General features: G+C 40.8%; 1 protein-coding gene across 1 annotated transcript; it reads right to left on the reverse strand.

Moving 5' to 3' along the window:
• Positions 1-869: 869 nt before the first annotated feature.
• LOC128132834 (uncharacterized) lies at positions 870-18,746 on the reverse strand. The gene is made up of 2 exons (XM_052769824.1): positions 18,569-18,746; positions 870-1,090 (listed from the first exon to the last, which is right to left on the reverse strand). The coding sequence occupies exons 1-2, from the start codon at positions 18,744-18,746 to the stop codon at positions 870-872; spliced, it is 399 nt and encodes a 132-aa protein (XP_052625784.1).
• Between the last annotated feature and the right edge of the window lie 294 nt (positions 18,747-19,040).

The following is a 19,040-nucleotide window of genomic DNA, read 5'->3' on the forward strand; positions in this document are numbered from 1 at the left end:
CTGAAGTTGGTTTCAATACATTGACTGGTGTGATCTTTTGTTTGCTCCAAGTCAAGTATTGCGGTTGAGAGAAAGCGAGATAGTATTCAATTAGTTTTCGATCAACCTTCAGGTCAGGAGAAGGGATAGTAACCGTTGACTCAAAGCAAAGAAAATATGAACGTCTTTCAGGTGATTGGCATGTCGAACTGAGAGTCTCTGGAATTCTAACGATCAAACGAGAGGACAGGTTTGAGCCAATGAGTGATGGGAGACTCGATTGCTTCTTTTAACAGTTTTTCCAACAAACACAGAGGAAATAGAGATTTTCTACATTCCAATCCATCGTTTACTTATTTTAATTTTCTTTCCCTCTCTGCTTCTTCTGATTTGCGAAGCTTTTCATCAAGATCTCAGTTATTTTGCTTTCTTTCGAAAGCATATCCTTCGGTTTCTCCTTCAACATTATCATCGATTTCGGTTTTATCTTCTTCATTATCACCGATAATCTTTTTGCCTTTGTCCTTCACACTAGAACCCGAAGCTTCATTACCCTTTGGTTCAGTGGTGACTTTTGGTTGTGAAGTAGGTTTGCTTATTGGAGGTTGTTGTGGTTGACCCTGACCTTCTTCTCCCCCTTGTTTCGGAGGGACAACAGTCACCAGACCACCTTCAGTACGGCTCAGCATGTCAACATTTGGTCGTAGCTTCTCAGCCAAGTGCCGTTGAACGGTGATAGTAAGGACCGAATCATGTTCTTCCACGATATTGGAGAGAAGAGAGTGCACATCACCAACGTAACTTTTGATAACTGCTCGCTCAGTCTTGAGATCATCAATTTCATTGAGTGCCTTAGTGAGCTTCAAGGCCTGAGTCTTAACCTTCATGGTTTAGAGGGCAAGGTCATCCATGGCTTTGTTTTCCAAGGCAAGTTCCGCTTCGAGTTTATCAAGACGGTCATGGATTGTTGTTTGAAGCTCTGTGTTGTCAGACTTGAGACTTTGGTGGGCTTCTTCAAAGTGCTTCTTCTCAGCTTGAAGCGAGCTGGTGAGATTGTCAACAGAGGCACTAACTGTTTGAGCGTTCTTTTGTGCAGCAGCCTGGAGAGAATCTAGAAACACATTGGCATCAGAAATTAGTTTTTTGACATTTTTGGTCACCTTCTTTCAATCTTGTGTGGATTCTTCAATAGCAATTGTTGCTTTCTGGCAAGAGGAGGTGGAAGCTGCAATGGCTTTGGTAGCGTTGGAAATGGATGAGTCATGTTCCTTGACAAAAGTAGCCAACATTTCCTGGATAGAAACCTCAGAGTAAGTTTTGCTTCGAGTTTCAGAGGAAGAGAAAGTAACTTGTCAAGCTTTTGATTAAGATCCCTTAAATGCTGCTTCATTACATGAGTATCATCATCATCATCGCTCTAAACCTTGTAGGGGTTATAGTAGAAGGAATCAAACTCCATTTCCGCTCCGCCGAGAATGGTGTCAGTTTCGTGTGAGTGAGGTGGAGATTGAGGTTTAGAAGTAATGGGGGTGTCATTTCCAGAAATAGGATCCCCCGCATCAAATACATTGACACTATAACAACCCAAGTTGTTCCGTTACATTTCCCTGTTACCGTTAACGGAATATTCCAATTTATAAAGTTCCGTTAATTAGAGGTCGTCAAATTTAATAAACATTCCATTTGTTTACATTTAATACGTCGTTAAGTCGTGATAAAAAGAAATAAAAACACATAACACCCATTTCCATTTATTTGGAAAATGTTAAGTTTTATTGTTACGACCACTAAATCGGGTGCGACCAAAAGCCCCGTTTAACGGCAGTGTTGGGTAGAATTCCACTGAGCTCCAACTCCCACCCATATATAAAGGGGAGTAAACTCCATTTGGAGCTTTTCCACACACTCTCTCTCTCTCTCTCTTTACACTCTCTCTCTAGGCTCGTTTTCGACATAAAAACCGCGATTTCCGACTCCTAAACGTTAGACTATCAACCCTAACTTGTTCTATGCGTACATTATTGTCTTTTTAGCCTAAAAATCACAAGATTGAGACATGAAAAAGGAGTTTACGGCCTAAGTGCCTCCTTAGGTCGTAAACCCCCAAAAGATGGCCAAAATGGCTCAAGAATGTCCCTAATGGCTTGGGAATAAATCAAGGGAATTGCCTAGGAGTGTTTAAACATTAAATCACAATGATTTAAGGCATAAAAGAGAGTTTACGGCCCAAGCACATGCTTAGGCCGTAAACCCCTCAAAACCATGTCAAAAAGCCCCAAACACACTCCTAAAACACCCTTAGGCTTCATACATAATTTAAGGACTTAGTATTTGGGGTTTAGATCAATTAAACACATCAAAATGAAGGGGAAAGAGGATTTTACGGCCCAGGTTTATACCAAGGCCGTAAACACCCCAAAACATGCCTAAAGTGTGGTTTTTTGCCCCCCAAATGACCTTAGACTATTTCTATAAAATGCTAGGAAGGATTTAAGGACTTAAACTCAAAGATTGGTGGGTGTATGAGAGTTCACGACCAAGCCATAGAGCTTACGGCCGTAAACTCTCAAGGGTTGGTCATTTGGACCATAAACTCTAAAGGAGACCCCTTTTGGAACCCCAAACACCCCTATAGCCTTGAATAAATTACTAGAAGTGATATAAGGGATTGAAATTCAAGGGATGAGAGTTTACGGCCGTAAACTCCCTTAGGAGTTGTCCCTAGGCCGTAACCTCCATTATAGTGCCCTTAAAGACCCTAAACCCACTCATGCCTTTTTGGAAAAGTACTTAGAATAATCCCATGAACAAGTAGAAGCCTTAAAAAACACTAGATACCCTCACCATGAGTTTATGGCCGTAAAATCATGGTGATATGTCCCTAGGCCGTAAACACAACTTTGGGAGATTACTCCCGGATAATAAACTCCATTCCTTAGCCGCACACACCTTTAGACGCAACCCGGGACACCCAAACACTTATCCAAAGTGTTTTCTGCTCCTTTGAGCGCGTATATTTGTTAAATTAGTATTAAATATACTAATTGTATGTGAACATATGTTATCATATGTTAAATAGGTCATTGTGTGTGTTCGAGTCCTTGCGTGACACCGAACGCCCAAACGGCACCTTCGTCGGACCTACTTACACCAGGTGAGTTCATACCCCTGAATGAACCTTTTAAATGTTTAATATGTTTTATAGGGGGGATACAAGTTAAGCATGCCAGTTATCATATCAATCACATGTGATTGATAACCCGCATGCACAAGATTTTACCACACATTACACTGTTTTACCGAGTAGGATACTATGATGACTTTCAATAAGGTTTTCAAACTGTTTCAAACTCTTACTTATACTGTTTTATTTAAAATCATTTCAAACTGGTTTATAAAGGTTCCAAAGATTTCTAAAGGTTTTGCCACTTATTTTACAAAAGAATACAAATGCGATTTTCCTGAGTATAACGGTTTTTCCAAGATTTTCATGTATACTTTTACTTGTTAGTTACTGCTGCTTCACTTATACTTATTTTTAAACTCCTACTCGATAACGCTTTCACTTCGTGGTGCGTTTATACTTGTTATTGTCTCTATTTTGCTTATACTTGTAGTCGCTTATACTTGATAGACGCTCTTACTTCACTTATCGTCGTTTCCACTTCGTGATACACTTACACTTGGTACACTTATACTTCATGATTCGATCATCCCACTCTGTACGCTTATACTTTACGACTCGGATGTTCCACTATACGCTTATACTTCACGACTCGGATATTTCACTGTACGCTTATACTTCACAAGTCGGTTATTCCACACTGCACACTTATACTTTACTGTATGATTTCACTTGATACACACTGAAGCGTAGTTAGATGTATGTTTGTGCTTGTATAGATGCATATAAATAATGATTGCAGGAATTAGGAAGGCTTGTCCGCCCTAGTTCCTTTCTTCGTTGAGATGTGGTCTGGTGGGATCGGATGTCCGTCTGAAGGTCGTTTGATTCATTAGTTATATATTATGTACACAAGCATAGACATACGGGTTTTCTTCAGTCAATTCAGTTACGAGTCTCTACCTCTGGGTCAGCACTTACATTAGAAACCCACTACCCACTGTTTGGAAGTCATTACCCACTATTTGGGATGCATCTTCGGGACACGGCCTTCTCCGTCGTCTAGTTGGTAACCAGAGTCTCCTGTAGGGAGAGTGGACATTGTGTGTATAGATCTATACGGGATTGACACCCCCGCACCCTGACTGCTAGCTACAGTCCACGGCTCACCAAGCCAAGGGGTGACAAATGTCACATTATATAGACACTTGTAGGGCGTCTGGTACTCTAGTGTCGGTTAGTATGGTTACGAGTATCCCGGGTTACCTTATAATTCATGGCCTTAAGGTTACGATATTTCGCCAGCAATTTACACTATATGCTGGTAATTCAATTTTAGAGTCACATTGTTTTGACCTTACAAGACGTATCTTTCATTTGATACTGTCTGGGGTTTGTCTTCTCTGTTTTGACCTTACAAGACGTATCTCTCATTTCATGTTATCTTGGGTCTGTATCCACTGTATTCACAGTATCCACTGTATTCACTGTTTTAGACCTGGCTAGACGTATCTTTCATTTTATATTGTCTGCGGTCTGTATTCACTGTTTTGGACCTTAGCAGCTGTACCTTTCATTTGGTACCTTCTGGGGTCTGTGTCTCTATTTGTTAGACTGAACCAGGCGTGTTGTTCGTTCGATACTCTCCTGGAGTCTATGATTCCTTCGCCTTAGTCAGCAGTCCTCACTGCTGAGGCATATGTTATTTCCCTGTTGTCTCTTGCTTTCTTTAATGATCAAATTCAGTATTTTGATGATGATAGCAATTAAGGGAAAACCACTTTTTACCACATAACACTGACCAGTCTTGGTAGAAGGCTACTTTGATTAAAGAAAAATAGGATTTTCTGGAAAGAACTCTAATACACTATAAACACTTAAACTATTACTTTATAAAGTTATTTGAATGAAATGTCACTAAATACTTATGAACTCACCAGCATTTGTAAAAATGCTGATACTCGCTTTTCAAATAACTTGTATTCTCAGGTTAGCATTAGACAGGTACATCCCCGGAGCTGTTGATGAAGATAGCTTAGTACCGCACTGTATTTATTCTATTACTTGTATTACTTTGATGTATTAATGTAACCATGTAAAACTATTACTATTAATGCAATGTTTTGTTGTACTTTGATTACTATAATGCATGTGTTGTGATACTTGACATGACGTCATCCACCCCAGAATGTTTCCGCCGTTCTGGTTTTGGGGTGTGACAGACACGAAGTTGAGGTTCGATTGTAGGAGTGGTGGTAATGGCAACTTCGGTGAATAAGGGGGTTGGAATTGGTATAGAAGTTACAGTTGAAGAAGAGATGGGAGTAGGGCATGGAACAATTGTTATAGGAACTGAGTGAGAAGGAGAAGGAGGAGGTGAGGTGAGGTTACCTTGATGAATCGGTGAAGGTGGAGGTTAATTACCTTGGAGTGAACTCTCATGTTGAGAAGCTTCATTATCGCTTGACTCTGGTTCGTGTTGTTGGTCAGATGGAACATATTCAGAATCACTTGAAGAGGGAGCCTTAGGCTTGTGTGCCTTCTTCTTGATCTTTCGCTTCTTAGGAGCTGAAGGAGATGCTTGTTCAGAATTTCGCTTTTTAGGCGTAGCAACTTTTGATGAGAGTCCTTCCTTCTCGCTCTTTCGTTCAGCCTTCTTCCCTCATTTCATTGGTTTATCAGCAGCATCCAACGAGCTATGCATTTAAGGAGTGAGCTGCCTCGGTCCCGTAGGAGGAAGCTTCTTGTATTCATTCATCAGCGTGCTTTCCCTAGAAACACACTTTTACATGGATTTAGGAACCGAACCAATGAACATAAACTTTGTTGGATCAGAGATAATAATTGTTGTCGTGTGAAAAGTAGCGATTGACGACATCAACGAGTTTGCCATTGTTGGAATTTGTAACTTCTCCATCGCCCACTTAGTAACGGTAAAAAACCTACCAAACGAGATTTTAGAATAGCGAGAAGTTGAGTTGAGGCTTTGAACCAGTTGAGTCCATAGAATAGACCCAAAGTTCATGTTTACCCCATAGTACAGACCGTAGAGAAGAGTCTTGAACACCTTGCTTGTACTATCAGACCCTGTAACCCTCTCCGATAAACTCTTGAAGAGGAGAGTAAAAAGACCATTCCACTGTGGAGGAAGGCATGACATCTTGAATTTCGTCACTGTGGTAAGAGCTTTAGTGTACCCCATATCATAAAACATGGTAAATAGTTAAGTTGTGGTGATAGAATCTGGGTTGATCATCGAGTTGTCGACGGTTAACCTTAGCAACAAACAAAACCTAGCTTTTGAAATCGATGTCTTTTTATTGAATATCTCAAAGAAAATTCTCTCCTTAACTTTATCGTATACCGCTGTTGAATAGACTTGAGAAAGTAGTGAAATCGGACCAGATTCCACCTTGCTTAAGGAAACCACAAGTGGTGAATATTTGAGGAATTCAACCATTTCAAGCATGTAGGGATCATACAGGAAAGGAGAGAGTTCGATGATCAGGTTTTGGTTTGGCTTGATTGTGAGAAGCGATACTGAGCGCTTCATTCGTGAATTGAAGATGAGTTGATGAAGCTTGAAGAGAAGAAGATGAACATTAGAGAGAAATCGCCGTTTTAATGCTCGAGTGGATTTACGTAAGTGGTAAGGGTGTAAAAGTGAGGTGAGAAACCTCTTTATATGATTACAATGTAAGAGAGAAATCTGGAGTGATGATTGTACGATCCTCTGACGTGACGCTTGAAAAATCGCGATTTGACAATTATTACCCCGAAATGTGTGTCATTCGTGTCAGGCGGCATGATAAAAGGAAACGGTTCCAATTCACGCGCCTTTTTAAAATCTTATCCTTTCACCTTCTCTTTAATTTTGAAACGATTCAAGTTCCCATTGAAATGTTGAGTTAACCTTTCGCTTCATATTTAATAGCCTTCGCTCGCAACATAGTGTACTATCACAGCCTATCGAACCGAACTGTATATCTGAGAAATGGCCATTAGTACCATGATCAAGACTTGTGGAAAATCATAAAGATCTTCGTGTAAAAGTGTGCCAATGAAAAAGAAATAAAGCAAATTATTTGTGGGATTTAAGTGATGTTAATTAGGACACAAAACAGTGGATCTTGGGCACGAATCTCTTTCTTCAAAGTCAAGAGAGACTTAGAAGTGTCTGTGTGGTTTCCCTTTAAAATACGATCAAATGCCTATTAAGAAGCATTCAAAGGAATCTTTTAATTATAAGGTTATTTAGGGTGGATTTCGCTTCAACCACACTACGGAGCTTCATATAAGACTGAAAGCAGGATTAAGTACTTGTGAGACCAATCTGGTCTGTAAAACAAGTAGGTTTGATCAATTTTCAATGACTTGGTGATAATTTGGAAATCTCAAAAACAAAAATAAACTGGATCTTTTGGGTAGAAATGTCTTGGTGTGAGACAATTTTGTAATGATCGCTCAAAGATAAAAAAGCGATTTTGTGGTACCTTCAACTAAAATGGTTTTGTAAAAACATAGGTGAAAATTAGAACATTTGATTGTTCACCGTCAATTCATTGTAGGTGTTGGATTTTGGGTTTCACTTAGCAAATGATGAAACAAAACTAAGATCATTAACGCAGATGTTGGGTAACCATAAACCTCAGTGATAAATTCTAAGAGTCTCAAGGGTTACAAGTATGAAATGAAATAAGATGGAGAATAGTGATGAGGTGGTTAAAGAACCGAAAGTACATCCTATGCAAAAGTGACCAAGAAAATAACTCTTGACTCAATATGAGAAGAGTGAGGTAGCTCGTGACTGGAGTGATTTTATTAGCCTAGTTGGGAAGAATCGATTTAAATATATATCGACTCATTAAGGCTTCACTTGAATTCTTCGAGGCCTTGGATAACATGCAGCAGCATGCTTCTAGGGACACTTAGCTAGTACAAAGATAAAGAGAGTTATACCTGCCACAGCTCCATCAGTGGTAGTCATTCATGAGTCCTTTCAATGTGATATTTTTGGTATTTTGATTTTGTGAAAAGGAAAAGGAATAAAACTAAACACAAATTAAAATATTTTTGGATTTTATGATTTTTATGAAAAGAAATAAAAACAGAAAAGAAAATATTTTTGGATTTTATGAAAAGAAATGAAAAACATAAAATAAACTGAGAAAAAAAAACACATAATGTACAGAGTATACAACCGAAACTGCACCTTTGGAGTGATGAAGTGAAATGGACCGAGCGTTCGGTTCATTTCGGTTTTCGAAAAATCAGGAACCGAAATAGACCGAGCGTTCACTATATTTCGCTTGTCCTATTTTTAACGAGGCGAACAGAGTTTCGGTACTGATTCAGCTTCCATCATTCATAATCCTTGGAGTATTTTATTAAAACTTACTTCAGGTAAGGCTTTTTTGAAAATGTCAGCTAATCGATCAGTGGATTGAACAAAGATGATTTCCACGTTACCTTCTTCGACGTGATCCTTGAAGTAGTATCTTAGTGCTATATGTTTTGTTTTGGAGTGCTGCACTTAGTTGTGACATATCCGAATGGCGCTTTCTGAGTCATAATAGAGGGGAATCTTCTTCATGTTTAGGACATAATCTCTAAGTTGACTTTGTATCCATATGATATGTGAAGTGCAAGACCCTGCTGCTATGTATTCAGCTTCTGCAGTAGAAAGAGACACACATGTTTGCTTCTTGGATTGCCAACTAACGAGTTTTCCATCAAGGAATTGACACCCGCCAATTGTGCTCTTTCGGTCCAAACCAAATCCTCCAAGATCAGCATCAGAGAATGCTTTAACAAAGAAGCCAAATTTCGCTGGGTACCAAAGATCGAGAGATGAGGTTCGCGTCAAATACCTGAAGATATTTTTCACAACCACCACATGAGGTTCTCGTGGATTAGCTTCGAACCTGGCATAATAGCAAACAGAATGTAACATTACAACTGTCAGGTATCATTATTATTCCTTTTAAATTTCAAGTTTTAAGTTCTACTTGACGAGTTGGCGCTATGACTCGTCGAGTAGAAGCGGGTCAGGACACATCATTTAATGAAGGACTCGACGAGTCGGCAAGGTGGACTCGACGAGTAGAAGCTGGCAGGGGAAACCCTAAATTTCATGGTTTTTGCACCCTGTATATTGGACCATTGGTGCCTCCTACTGTCCTCTATCACCCCTTGAGAGCCAGAAACCGTAATTTTCGTGAGTTTGAGCTTGAAGAGTCTTTTGGAGCTTTGGGATGTGATTTTTGTGAATGAAACTTGTATATCAAGAGGCTAGCATCAAGGATTTCGTGTGGATCCATAGTCTACTTCAGCTTGGGCATGTTTTGGAGGTAACAAGTTGTAAGCTTGACCTCTTTTCTTCTAGAACCTTTCATATGTGAAGATTAGGGCTTTCTTTACCCATTCATGAAGGGATTATGGTATGGGAGCTAGATCTGAAGTTGAAACTTCAGATCTGAACCTCTTTTGAGTCCTAAGTTCATAAAGTTCTTAATAGGTTCATGAAGGAACCCTTGTTTATGAGTAAAGAACCATTTCAAACTTAGATGTGAATTTTGAGTCATGCAAATACGTAAAGGTAGCAACTTTACATTGCTAAAGTACTCTAGGGACCTAGATCTACTGATTGGAACAAAAGGGTTGTTCTGAATCTCTTGATCATGTGAGTATGCGTATGGACTCGACAATTCTGGAAAATGACTCGGCGAGTCTGCTAGGGTTTTGGCCAGTTTGGTCCCACATGGACTCGGCGAGGTCTGGGAGATGACCCGGCGAGTCAGTTTGGACTTCCAAGCACTGAGTCACGTATCGACTCGATGAGTCTTCTAGAGACAAGGTGAGTCGAGTCGAGAAATTCTGGAATCAGGAAGGAATCGAGGCAGAGAAAGTTATATTCAGCAAATAGGTCAACATGGACTGTTAACCATTTACCAGTGACTTGATTTGACTGTGGTATGTCTTGTACCTCCCAATTGCATTATGGTAATTTGAGTGATTATTGAGTGGGCCACTTATGTGTACATGCGAGGTGGTTGGAGCTACATTTGGAGGTGTGGGTCGTATCATTTCGAGTTGCTAGCAAGGTAAGTTATCCTCACTATATCAATAAGGTCTAAGGCACCAAGGTTGACCCTTTAGTTTTATCTTGGTTCTGGTATGCTATATGTGGTTATGATCTATTCGTTTGGTATCAGGATAGATAATATGTTATTATGCTCTTATGATTCGTAGGGATAGGTATGTTAGTGACCTACTAGGTAGGTGCTCTGGTTATGAGGGATTGCTAATATTAATGATCAGTGTGATACTTATGTTTGATACCTGTATATGCCAATATATGTTAGTTATGCGTACATGATTATTTGCTTGATGTTTGGGTAGAGGCGGTCTTGCTTTGTGCTGAAGGCCAACATACCCTACGAGCGGTCTGGAGAGACTGTACGCCCGAGGAAGGCAGTCCAGTCATGTCGAAGGCTAGGGATAGACATAGATTGACTATAGGCCCTACATGACGGTCCAGTCAGGCCGAAGGCCCAGTATGCATGTTGTTGATTATATGTTACTGATACGGTATTATCAGTGTGGTTTTGGTATTTTAGCGGTAGTTCACTAAGCCCTCGGGCTTACAGTTTTAGTTTATTGTTTCAGGTACTTCAGGAGATCATGGCAGGGCGAAGGCGTGACCGTACCACTCCACATCCTTATAATTTTGTTATAGGAACACTCTGATGAATAATATTTTGAAAACATTTTGTAAAGCACTATGTGGTTTTATGGTTGAAAAACTTTAAATTTGGGTTAAAATCTTTGGATGTTACACAAAAAACGTAATCTTTGGTCTACTAGTTGTTAGATACATTAGTGTCACACCCCAAACCAGAATGGCGGAAACATTCGGGGGTGGGTGACTTCACGTAGTATCATAACAGTTGAATATTGTAAAGAAAGTAAACACAACCATCATATATATAGCAAAAACTTACATTGTTGCGTAATACATGTTTCAAAAGAATATTACAAATATGAAGATTTAAAAACTTTTGATAATAGACGCCTTAGCGTTCCTTCTCCAAAAGCTGATGGTTACCTGTATTATTGATTCCCTGAGAAATACAAGTAGTTTCGAAAAAGTGTCAATAATAAAGTTTGTGAGTTCATAAGTGTTTTTGTACTAAAAGTTGTATGTCTTTTAGTAAAAAAAATAGGTGAATGTGGTTTCCAGAAAATCCAATATTTTCTATATATAGTTTGAAAAAGTCCCAAAAGTTGGAGGACATTAGTATCTTTCGTGCTCGAATGATGAAGGTAAATTTATTCTCGAAATAATGTATATACTGAATGCATTCAAGAGTCTCATAAATCAACTTATTTTAATACTTCCGTGTGACTTTTATAACCATGCTATTGACATAGACTGCGTGTAACAACGATCTTCAAGCGTTGTAGTGTTATGACGTTTGTTACCCCAGACATGCCGGTCTAATTGTAGCTGACAGTTTAGGTGCGGGATTGTCAATCCCGTATTGATCTATACACAAGTATCACGCTCTCTCTCCAAGAGATTATGGTTTATAATACAAGCTTGAAATGCATACTTGAGAGTACGTTGAAGTTGAATATCTCACAACACTTAGTACAAATAGATTTACGAAAAAGAAAGTCTATATTTCATGCAGATGAAAGTATTTCATTTTCACAATGTTTACGTAAGAATGTAATGAATAACCCACGAACTATACCCATTATGGTTTTTCCGAAAGTATGTTCCATTTGGTGATAATAACTCGATGAAACACTAACTTTTCAGGCAAAGTATACTGTTGATATCGAAGTATTTAAAAATATAGATGTTGTATTTAAAGCGATATGTTTTCTCGTATTGCACTTGTATTCCCCCCCCCCCCCCCCCCCCCCTTAAAATATGAAAAAGTAGGGGTATGAAATCACTTGGAAAGTGTGATGATTAAAAAAAACGAGCTTTTTCTCGGGCGCCACTTCGACCAGAAAGTGGTGAGATTCTCGGGAATCTCGGGGCTTCGGACCTTCGTCGGGGCTGGGGTATGAAACCGGGGTGTCGGGGTCGTCACGGGATGCTAAACGGGAAGTAAAAGTGAGAGAGAAGAGAGAAATGGGAAAGGAAATTCGGAAGTCTCGCATCTTATTTATAGGTGAGGAACACTGCCCTCGTACGGTGGGCGTACACCGATGTACGAGGGGCGTACCTCGTACGCTGGGCGTACCCTCGTACCCGGGGCGTACTCGGACGTCATGCATGAGCGCATCTTCGACTGCCGGACTTCGGACGGGATGGCGTAGAGGAGTAGGGGCGATGTTTTTCCAATCAGTACGTTGGGCATACTCCTTCGGATAAGCTTTCAAATGCGTGCCAAAAACTTCTAAAATGCGTAACTTTCGCATACGAGCTCCATTTTTGACGTTCTTTATATCCACGCGAAGGTGAGAAAATACTCTACAACATTCATTTAGACTTCGTCGGCTAATTTTGAATTTATTTTTAATTATATTTTATTTAATAGGCCGGGACACGATAATTTCGTTAAAAATCCATAACTTCTTTATCCGACGTTCGTTTTCATTTGTCTTTTTACCATTGAACTACTATTGTAGAGACCCTCAACTCTCCTTTAGGTTGCGTCGGCTAAAAATCACTCGATCTTTATTTCAAGTTTTTAGTTGTCTACCGCTGTTACAAAACATAGAAAATTCGTAACTTCTTCATACGAAGTCCGATTTGGGCGTTCTTTTTATGCACGTTCACGGTATAACATAATCTACGACTTTCGTTTAGATACCTAAGGCTAAAAAGCATATTATTGAAATTTCACTTTTTACATTTAGCAATGTTTTACCCGGTGTGTCGTGGATTTTCGATTGTTCATAACTTCTCCGTTATAACTTGGATTTGAGTGTTCTTTATGTTTTTGGAAAACTTGACACGATATCTAACATTTTATGTATCCCAATTTAGATTTTAAAAGACTTAAATCTTGAAGCTAATTTTGTTGATTCCAAATAGTTCATTGTACTTGACTTTTTGATTGTTACATTGATTTGAAAAATATCAGGTTGTCACATCATCCCCCCGTTAGAGGTAATTTCGTCCCGAAATTTAATCCATGACAGAGTTTGTGGGTTAGCAAAAAGATGCAGGTACTTTTGTTTCATTTGATCCTCGCGTTCCCAAGTGTATTCAGGTCCTCGCTTGGCACTCCAGCGGACCTTCACAATGGGTATGCGACTTTGTTTAGTTCTTTTAATTTCCTGATCCATGATCTCTCCTAGCTCTTCTACGAATTAGAGATTCTCGTTGATTGCGATTTCATCCAGAGGGATAATGAGGTTGTCATCGGACAAGCACTTCTTTAGGTTTCATACGTGAAAGGTAGGGTGTACATTGTTGATTTCCTATGGGAATCGAAGTTTGTAAGTCACCGCGCCGTTCCTGGAAAGGATCTCGAATGGTTCAATGTACCATGGGTTTAGCCTTCCAGGGCGAGACTTGTAGTAGGACATGGTCTCCAACCTGGAATTCCAAGGGTTTCCATCTTTTATCCGCATAACTCTTTTGTCTGTCTCTTGAAGCCTTCAGTCGCTCCCGGATCTGAACAATCTTCTCCGTAGTTTCTCTTATGATTTCTGGCCCAATGATAGTGCTGTTTGCTGCCTGTCCTCTTCCTAGTTGTGTGTCACCCACTTCAGCCCAACATAGAGGTGATCTGCACTTACGGTCGTAGAGGGCTTCGAATTGGGCAACCTTGACGCTAGTGTGGTAGCTATTGTTGTAGGAAAACTCAACCAATGGTAAATGGGTGTCTTATGCCTTGCCAAAATCAATTACGCAAGCTCTCAGCATATCTTCTAATGTTTGTATGGTTCTTTCACTCTGGCCATCGGTCTGCGGGTGATAGGCGGTACTCATGTCCAATCTTGTTCCTAGAGATCTTTGTAGCGACTGCTAGAACCTCTAGGTGAATCTACTATATCGGTCCGAGATAATGGATATTGGCATACCATGCAGTCGTACAATCTCCCTGATGTATGTTCTAGTTAGCTTCTCCAGTTTATCTGTTTCTTTGATTGGCAGGAAGTGCGCAGATTTAGTTAGCCTGTCAACGATCATCCAGATGGTGTCGAGCCCGCTTGTTGTCTTGGGCAACTTGGTTATGAAGTCCATGGTAATCCGCTCCCACTTCCAATCGGGTATTTCAGGTTGTTACAACAGTCCCGAAGGCTTTTGGTATTCCACCTTGACATTGGCGCAAGTCAGACATTTGCCTACGTAGATAGAAATTTCGGCTTTCATGTTCGGCCACCAATACAGTTTCTTGAGGTCCAAATACATCTTATCTGAACCGGGATGTATGGAGTATCGTGTCTTATGGGCTTCGTCCATGACAACGTCTCTGAATCCGCCAAACTTCGGCGTCCAGATCCGATTCATGAAGTAACGAACTCCGTCATCCTTGATTTTAAGGTTCTTATTCATTCCTCTTAAGGCTTCACTCGCCACGTTTTCAGATCTCAAGGCTTCTATTTGAGCTTCCTTGATTTGTGTGGACAGGTGTGAATAGATAACGAATTTCGCATTCGTAACCGTTTAGTAGTTCTACCCACCGTCTTTGTCGCATGTTGAGTTGTTTCTGGTTGAGGATATGCTAGAGGCTTTTATGATCGGTGAAGATTGTACATTTCGTGCCGTAGAGATAGTGTCTCCAGATCTTTAGAGCGAAAACGACTGCTCCTAGTTTGAGGTCGTGTGTCGTGTTGTTTACTTCGTGCTTCTTTAGTTGTCTTGAGGCGTAGGCGATGACCTTCCCTTGCTGCATTAGAACACATCCAAGTCTTTGGTTTGATGCATCACAGTAGACCACAAAGTCTTCTGTTCCTTCTGGTAAGGTTAAAATAGGCACACTACATAGGGCTCGCTTTAGTGTTTGAAACGCGATGTCTTGTTTTTCTCCAAAGTCGAAGGTTACACTCTTCTGAGTTAGGGTGGTAAGCGGCTTAAAATTTTTGAGTAGTTTTGTATGAATCTTTGGTAATACCCGGCAAGGCCCAAGAATTGCCGAATTTTTGTTGGAGTCCTTGGAGTTGTCCATTTCTCAATTGTCTTGATTTTGGACGGGTCCATGTGTATTCCCTCTTTGCTGACCACCTGACCTAGGAAATCTACTTCCCGAATCAAAAATTCGCACTTTGAGAATTTTGTGTATAGCTTATCTATCCTTAATGTATCCAAAACTTGGCGGATGTGTTGGCTATGTTCTTCCTTGCTTCTTGAATAGATGAGTATATCATCTATGAACACAATCACAAATTTATCCAGGGCAACATACTTGGTTCATCAAGTCCATGAACACTTCTGGTGCATTTGTCAATCCAAAGGGCATTACTACAAACTCGTAGTGACCATAGCGAGTTCGGAATGCCGTTTTGGGAATGTCTCCTTCCAGACCTTGTAGCTAGTGATATCCAGATCTTAGATCAATCTTTGAGAAGTAGCTTGCTCTTTGTAGTTGGTCAAACAGATTGTCTATGCGCGGTAGGGGATATCGGTTCTTGATCGTCAGTTTGTTTAGTTCCCGGTAATCGATGACCATACGAAAAGATCCGTCCTTTTTCTTTACCAACAGGACCGGTGCTCCCCATGGTGAGAAGCTCGGTCTGATGAAGCCCTTGCTCAACAGTTCGTTTAGTTGATTGGACAGTTCCTGCATCTCGACTGGGGCTAGATGGTAGAACGATTTTGCTACTGGGGTAGCTCCGGAAATCAAGTCGATCCTGAACTCGACTTGGTGCTTCGGTGGGACTTCTAGAATATCTTCTGGGAAGACGTCTGGGAAATTGCAGACCTCCGGAATGTCTTTAATGTCTTTCGATTCTTGTTTATTGTCTACTACGTGCGCTAGAAAGGCATGATATTCCTTGTGAAGATATTTTTGGGCTTTGACGCAGGAGATGATTTGTAAATTTGTGTTGGGTTTGTCACCATAAATGACAAGAGTTTTGTTGTTCGACAGATTAAGGCGAACGGCCCTTTCATGAAAAAGTATATCAGCATGGTGAAGGCTTAACCAGTCAATACCGATGATGACATCAAAACTTCTTATAATAATTGGCATTAGATCAATTTGGAACAAGTGCTCATTTAAATTTGATGTACAGCCTATGTACATATCGTTTGCGCTTTCCGTTTTACCGTTTTCCATTTCTACGGTGAATATTTTATTGAGTGCTTGGGGTTTTTGATTAAGTAAGTGTTTGAATTTATGACTCACGAAACTCCTCTCCGCACCGCAGTCAAAGAGTATGCATGCATAAATGTCGTTGAGGAGAAACGTACCCGTAACCACCGTGGGATCGGCTATTGCTTCGTTCTGCCCTATTGCCAACAATCTTCCTACACCGCCAGTATTCTTCGCCTTAGGGCAATCCCTCTTGAAGTGCCCAGTTTCCCCACACCCATAACATGCCTAGCTTACTCCAGTACCAGGAACTTGGGTGATTGGTCGTGCCGGTGCCTTACAGAGACGGGCAGTGTGCCCTTTCCTGTCACAGTTTTTACAGTTCATCTCCCAGCAATTACCGTGGTGATGATAATTGCATTTGTTGCACTTTGGCAGATTCCCATCATATTGCTTCGGTGGCGCGGGGATAGTAGTGGGGGCAGTAGCGGCATGGACTGCCACTATTTGTTTCTTTGAAGGTTCTTGCGAAGTTTGACCTTTTCTCTTGTTCCAGAATTTCTTCTTCTTGTTGTTGTTGGCATTTTTGTCATTGTTGTTGCTTCCTTTGGTTGGTTCTGGGACGACGGTTGTGACACTTTGGCAGACCCCATGGTTAACGAGAGATTGCGCCAATTGATTGGCGCTATCGAACATTGTGGGTTTGGAGCCTAGCACACTTCCTCGAAGCTGGGGTGACAGCCCCCAAATATATCTTTCCACCTTTTGGTTTTCCAGAATCATCATTCCTGGGAAAAGTATTATCAAGTCACTGAATCTATTTGTATAGCCTGTGATGTCTGAGCCTACCATTGTAAGGCACCAAAGCTCCTGCTCGAGTTTCTGAATCTCTCCTCTTGGGCAGTACTCTCGTAGTAGCATTCGTTTCAGGTTTTCCCAACCCATGGAGTTTGCCACCACTAGAGTTAGTGACTTGACGTGGCCATTCCACCACGTTGGGGCTCGTTCGGAGAAAGTACAGGCAGCAAAATTTACTTTGTTTTCTTCGGGGCATGAGCATATCTCGAACACAACTTCCGTTTTCTCTATCCATTGGGATAGAGCCATCACTCCCCCAGTTCCATTAAAGGGGATGGGTTTGTTGTTGGAGAAGTCTTTGTAAGTAGATTCTCCGGTACGACTTCGGGTTTGACCATTTGTGAAGCTGTTTATCCCTCCTCCTGCCCCGTTGTTACTCATTTGTGCCATTGCTGCGGTTACGGCAGCTGTTACAGCAGCCTAAAAGGTAGCAACATCCATAGTTGGAGGGGCTGGTAGAGGTGGTGCTGGCACTTCGTTTGTATTGAAACGTTGGGGATTCCTTCTTGGTGGCATGATTCTTCCACAAGTTAAGAGACGAATGCTTGATATGACAGTTAAAATGATTAAGGGAGGTTCATACGTTTTATTTCTGAACATTTCTGGTTTTTATATGTTAACGGAAATTTTCAAAAGAAAACAAGAGTATGAATAATGGGATACTCAAGGAAGTAGTAAATGGGATACAACGATCTGGAAAATTTGACCTTTTATAGGTCTAGGTTACATCAATGAAAATGGGAAAATTTGATAGCATTCTGGCCTCCGAATTGTGTACTCACAATTCGTCGGGTTTACATTTATACATGAAAAGGTAACACCAACATTTAGCCGATAGATATAGATATAGTTTCAGAAGTACGCGTTCTATTTCGAGCGGGTAGGACGCTGCGGCCCATGGTAGGTAGTTGTGGAACTCTTAGTTCGGGCTATTTGACTTTCAACCTCGATGATACGCCTTTCCATTGCGGATTGTTGCTCACAGAACTCCCTTACTTCGGCTCTAGTAACAGTAATGTCTTTCTGAAGGGAAAAGGTGTGCTCTATTGTCTGATCGTGTTCTTCGTCCAGACAATGAAGACATATCGCATTGACCGCAGTAGTGGCCCAATGTCCAAGATTTGGTTGGCATTTTCTCTTGCATGATTGCCTTGGTTGGTAATGCGACGAACCAAGGCAGGGAGTGACCTGTCAGCCGAACCCCCATTGTGGAAGTTATAAAATCTTCGTGCCATGTCGTAGGGTGGGTGTTGCCCTTGTTCCTTACTCCATTGCTTCAGATCCATAGCCCAGCGGGACGTCGGTCCATGAAAGTCTCGTCGGGGAATTACTGCTCCTCAGGGAGGGTTGTAGATCTCAGGCTCCGAGTTTGTGCTCCCACCATCTCCTTCCTCTTCTGACTCTTCATCTGGGTCTTCCTCAGGATCCTCTTCGGATTCCTCTTCTGGTTCTTCCTCGGGAATTTCCTCTTCGGGATCCTCTTCTGGGTCGTCCTCAATCCAACCTCCATTTCCTTGGTTGGGATAGTAGAGGTCCCCAGGAATGTGAAATCCTTCCATTTTTCTAGTCGAGAAGTAGAGGTAAGAAAACTTGGGAGAAAAAGTAAATTTTGGTAAGAAAATATTTATTTGACGATTTCCTAATATTGGGGTTTGCACGATTTTTGTAGCTCTTATGGTTCTATACAATACTCCTATAGTATTTCAAATTTGTAAGTTTGATTCTAGTAATTTCTTTGGTAAGTTTTCGACTTGTTACTGACTACGACCATTTCTCGACATATGTTGGTCATATCCAGGATAAATATAGTTGATCAGACTATATTTATTCTTGATTTGATTACATATCCCGAG

Source organism: Lactuca sativa, chromosome 3, assembly GCF_002870075.4.
Source record: "Lactuca sativa cultivar Salinas chromosome 3, Lsat_Salinas_v11, whole genome shotgun sequence".
NCBI classification, from domain to species: Eukaryota; Viridiplantae; Streptophyta; class Magnoliopsida; order Asterales; family Asteraceae; genus Lactuca; species Lactuca sativa.

Excerpts from the sequence above, each read along its gene's own strand:
- LOC128132834 (XM_052769824.1), bottom strand. The coding sequence starts at position 18,746 with ATGGAAGGATTTCACATTCCTGGGGACCTCTACTATCCCAACCAAGGA. Across the intron at positions 1,091-18,568 it reads GTCAGAAGAGGAAGGAGATG|ATTCTCTCCAGGCTGCTGCA; the intron begins GTGGGAGCACAA and ends ATGTGTTTCTAG.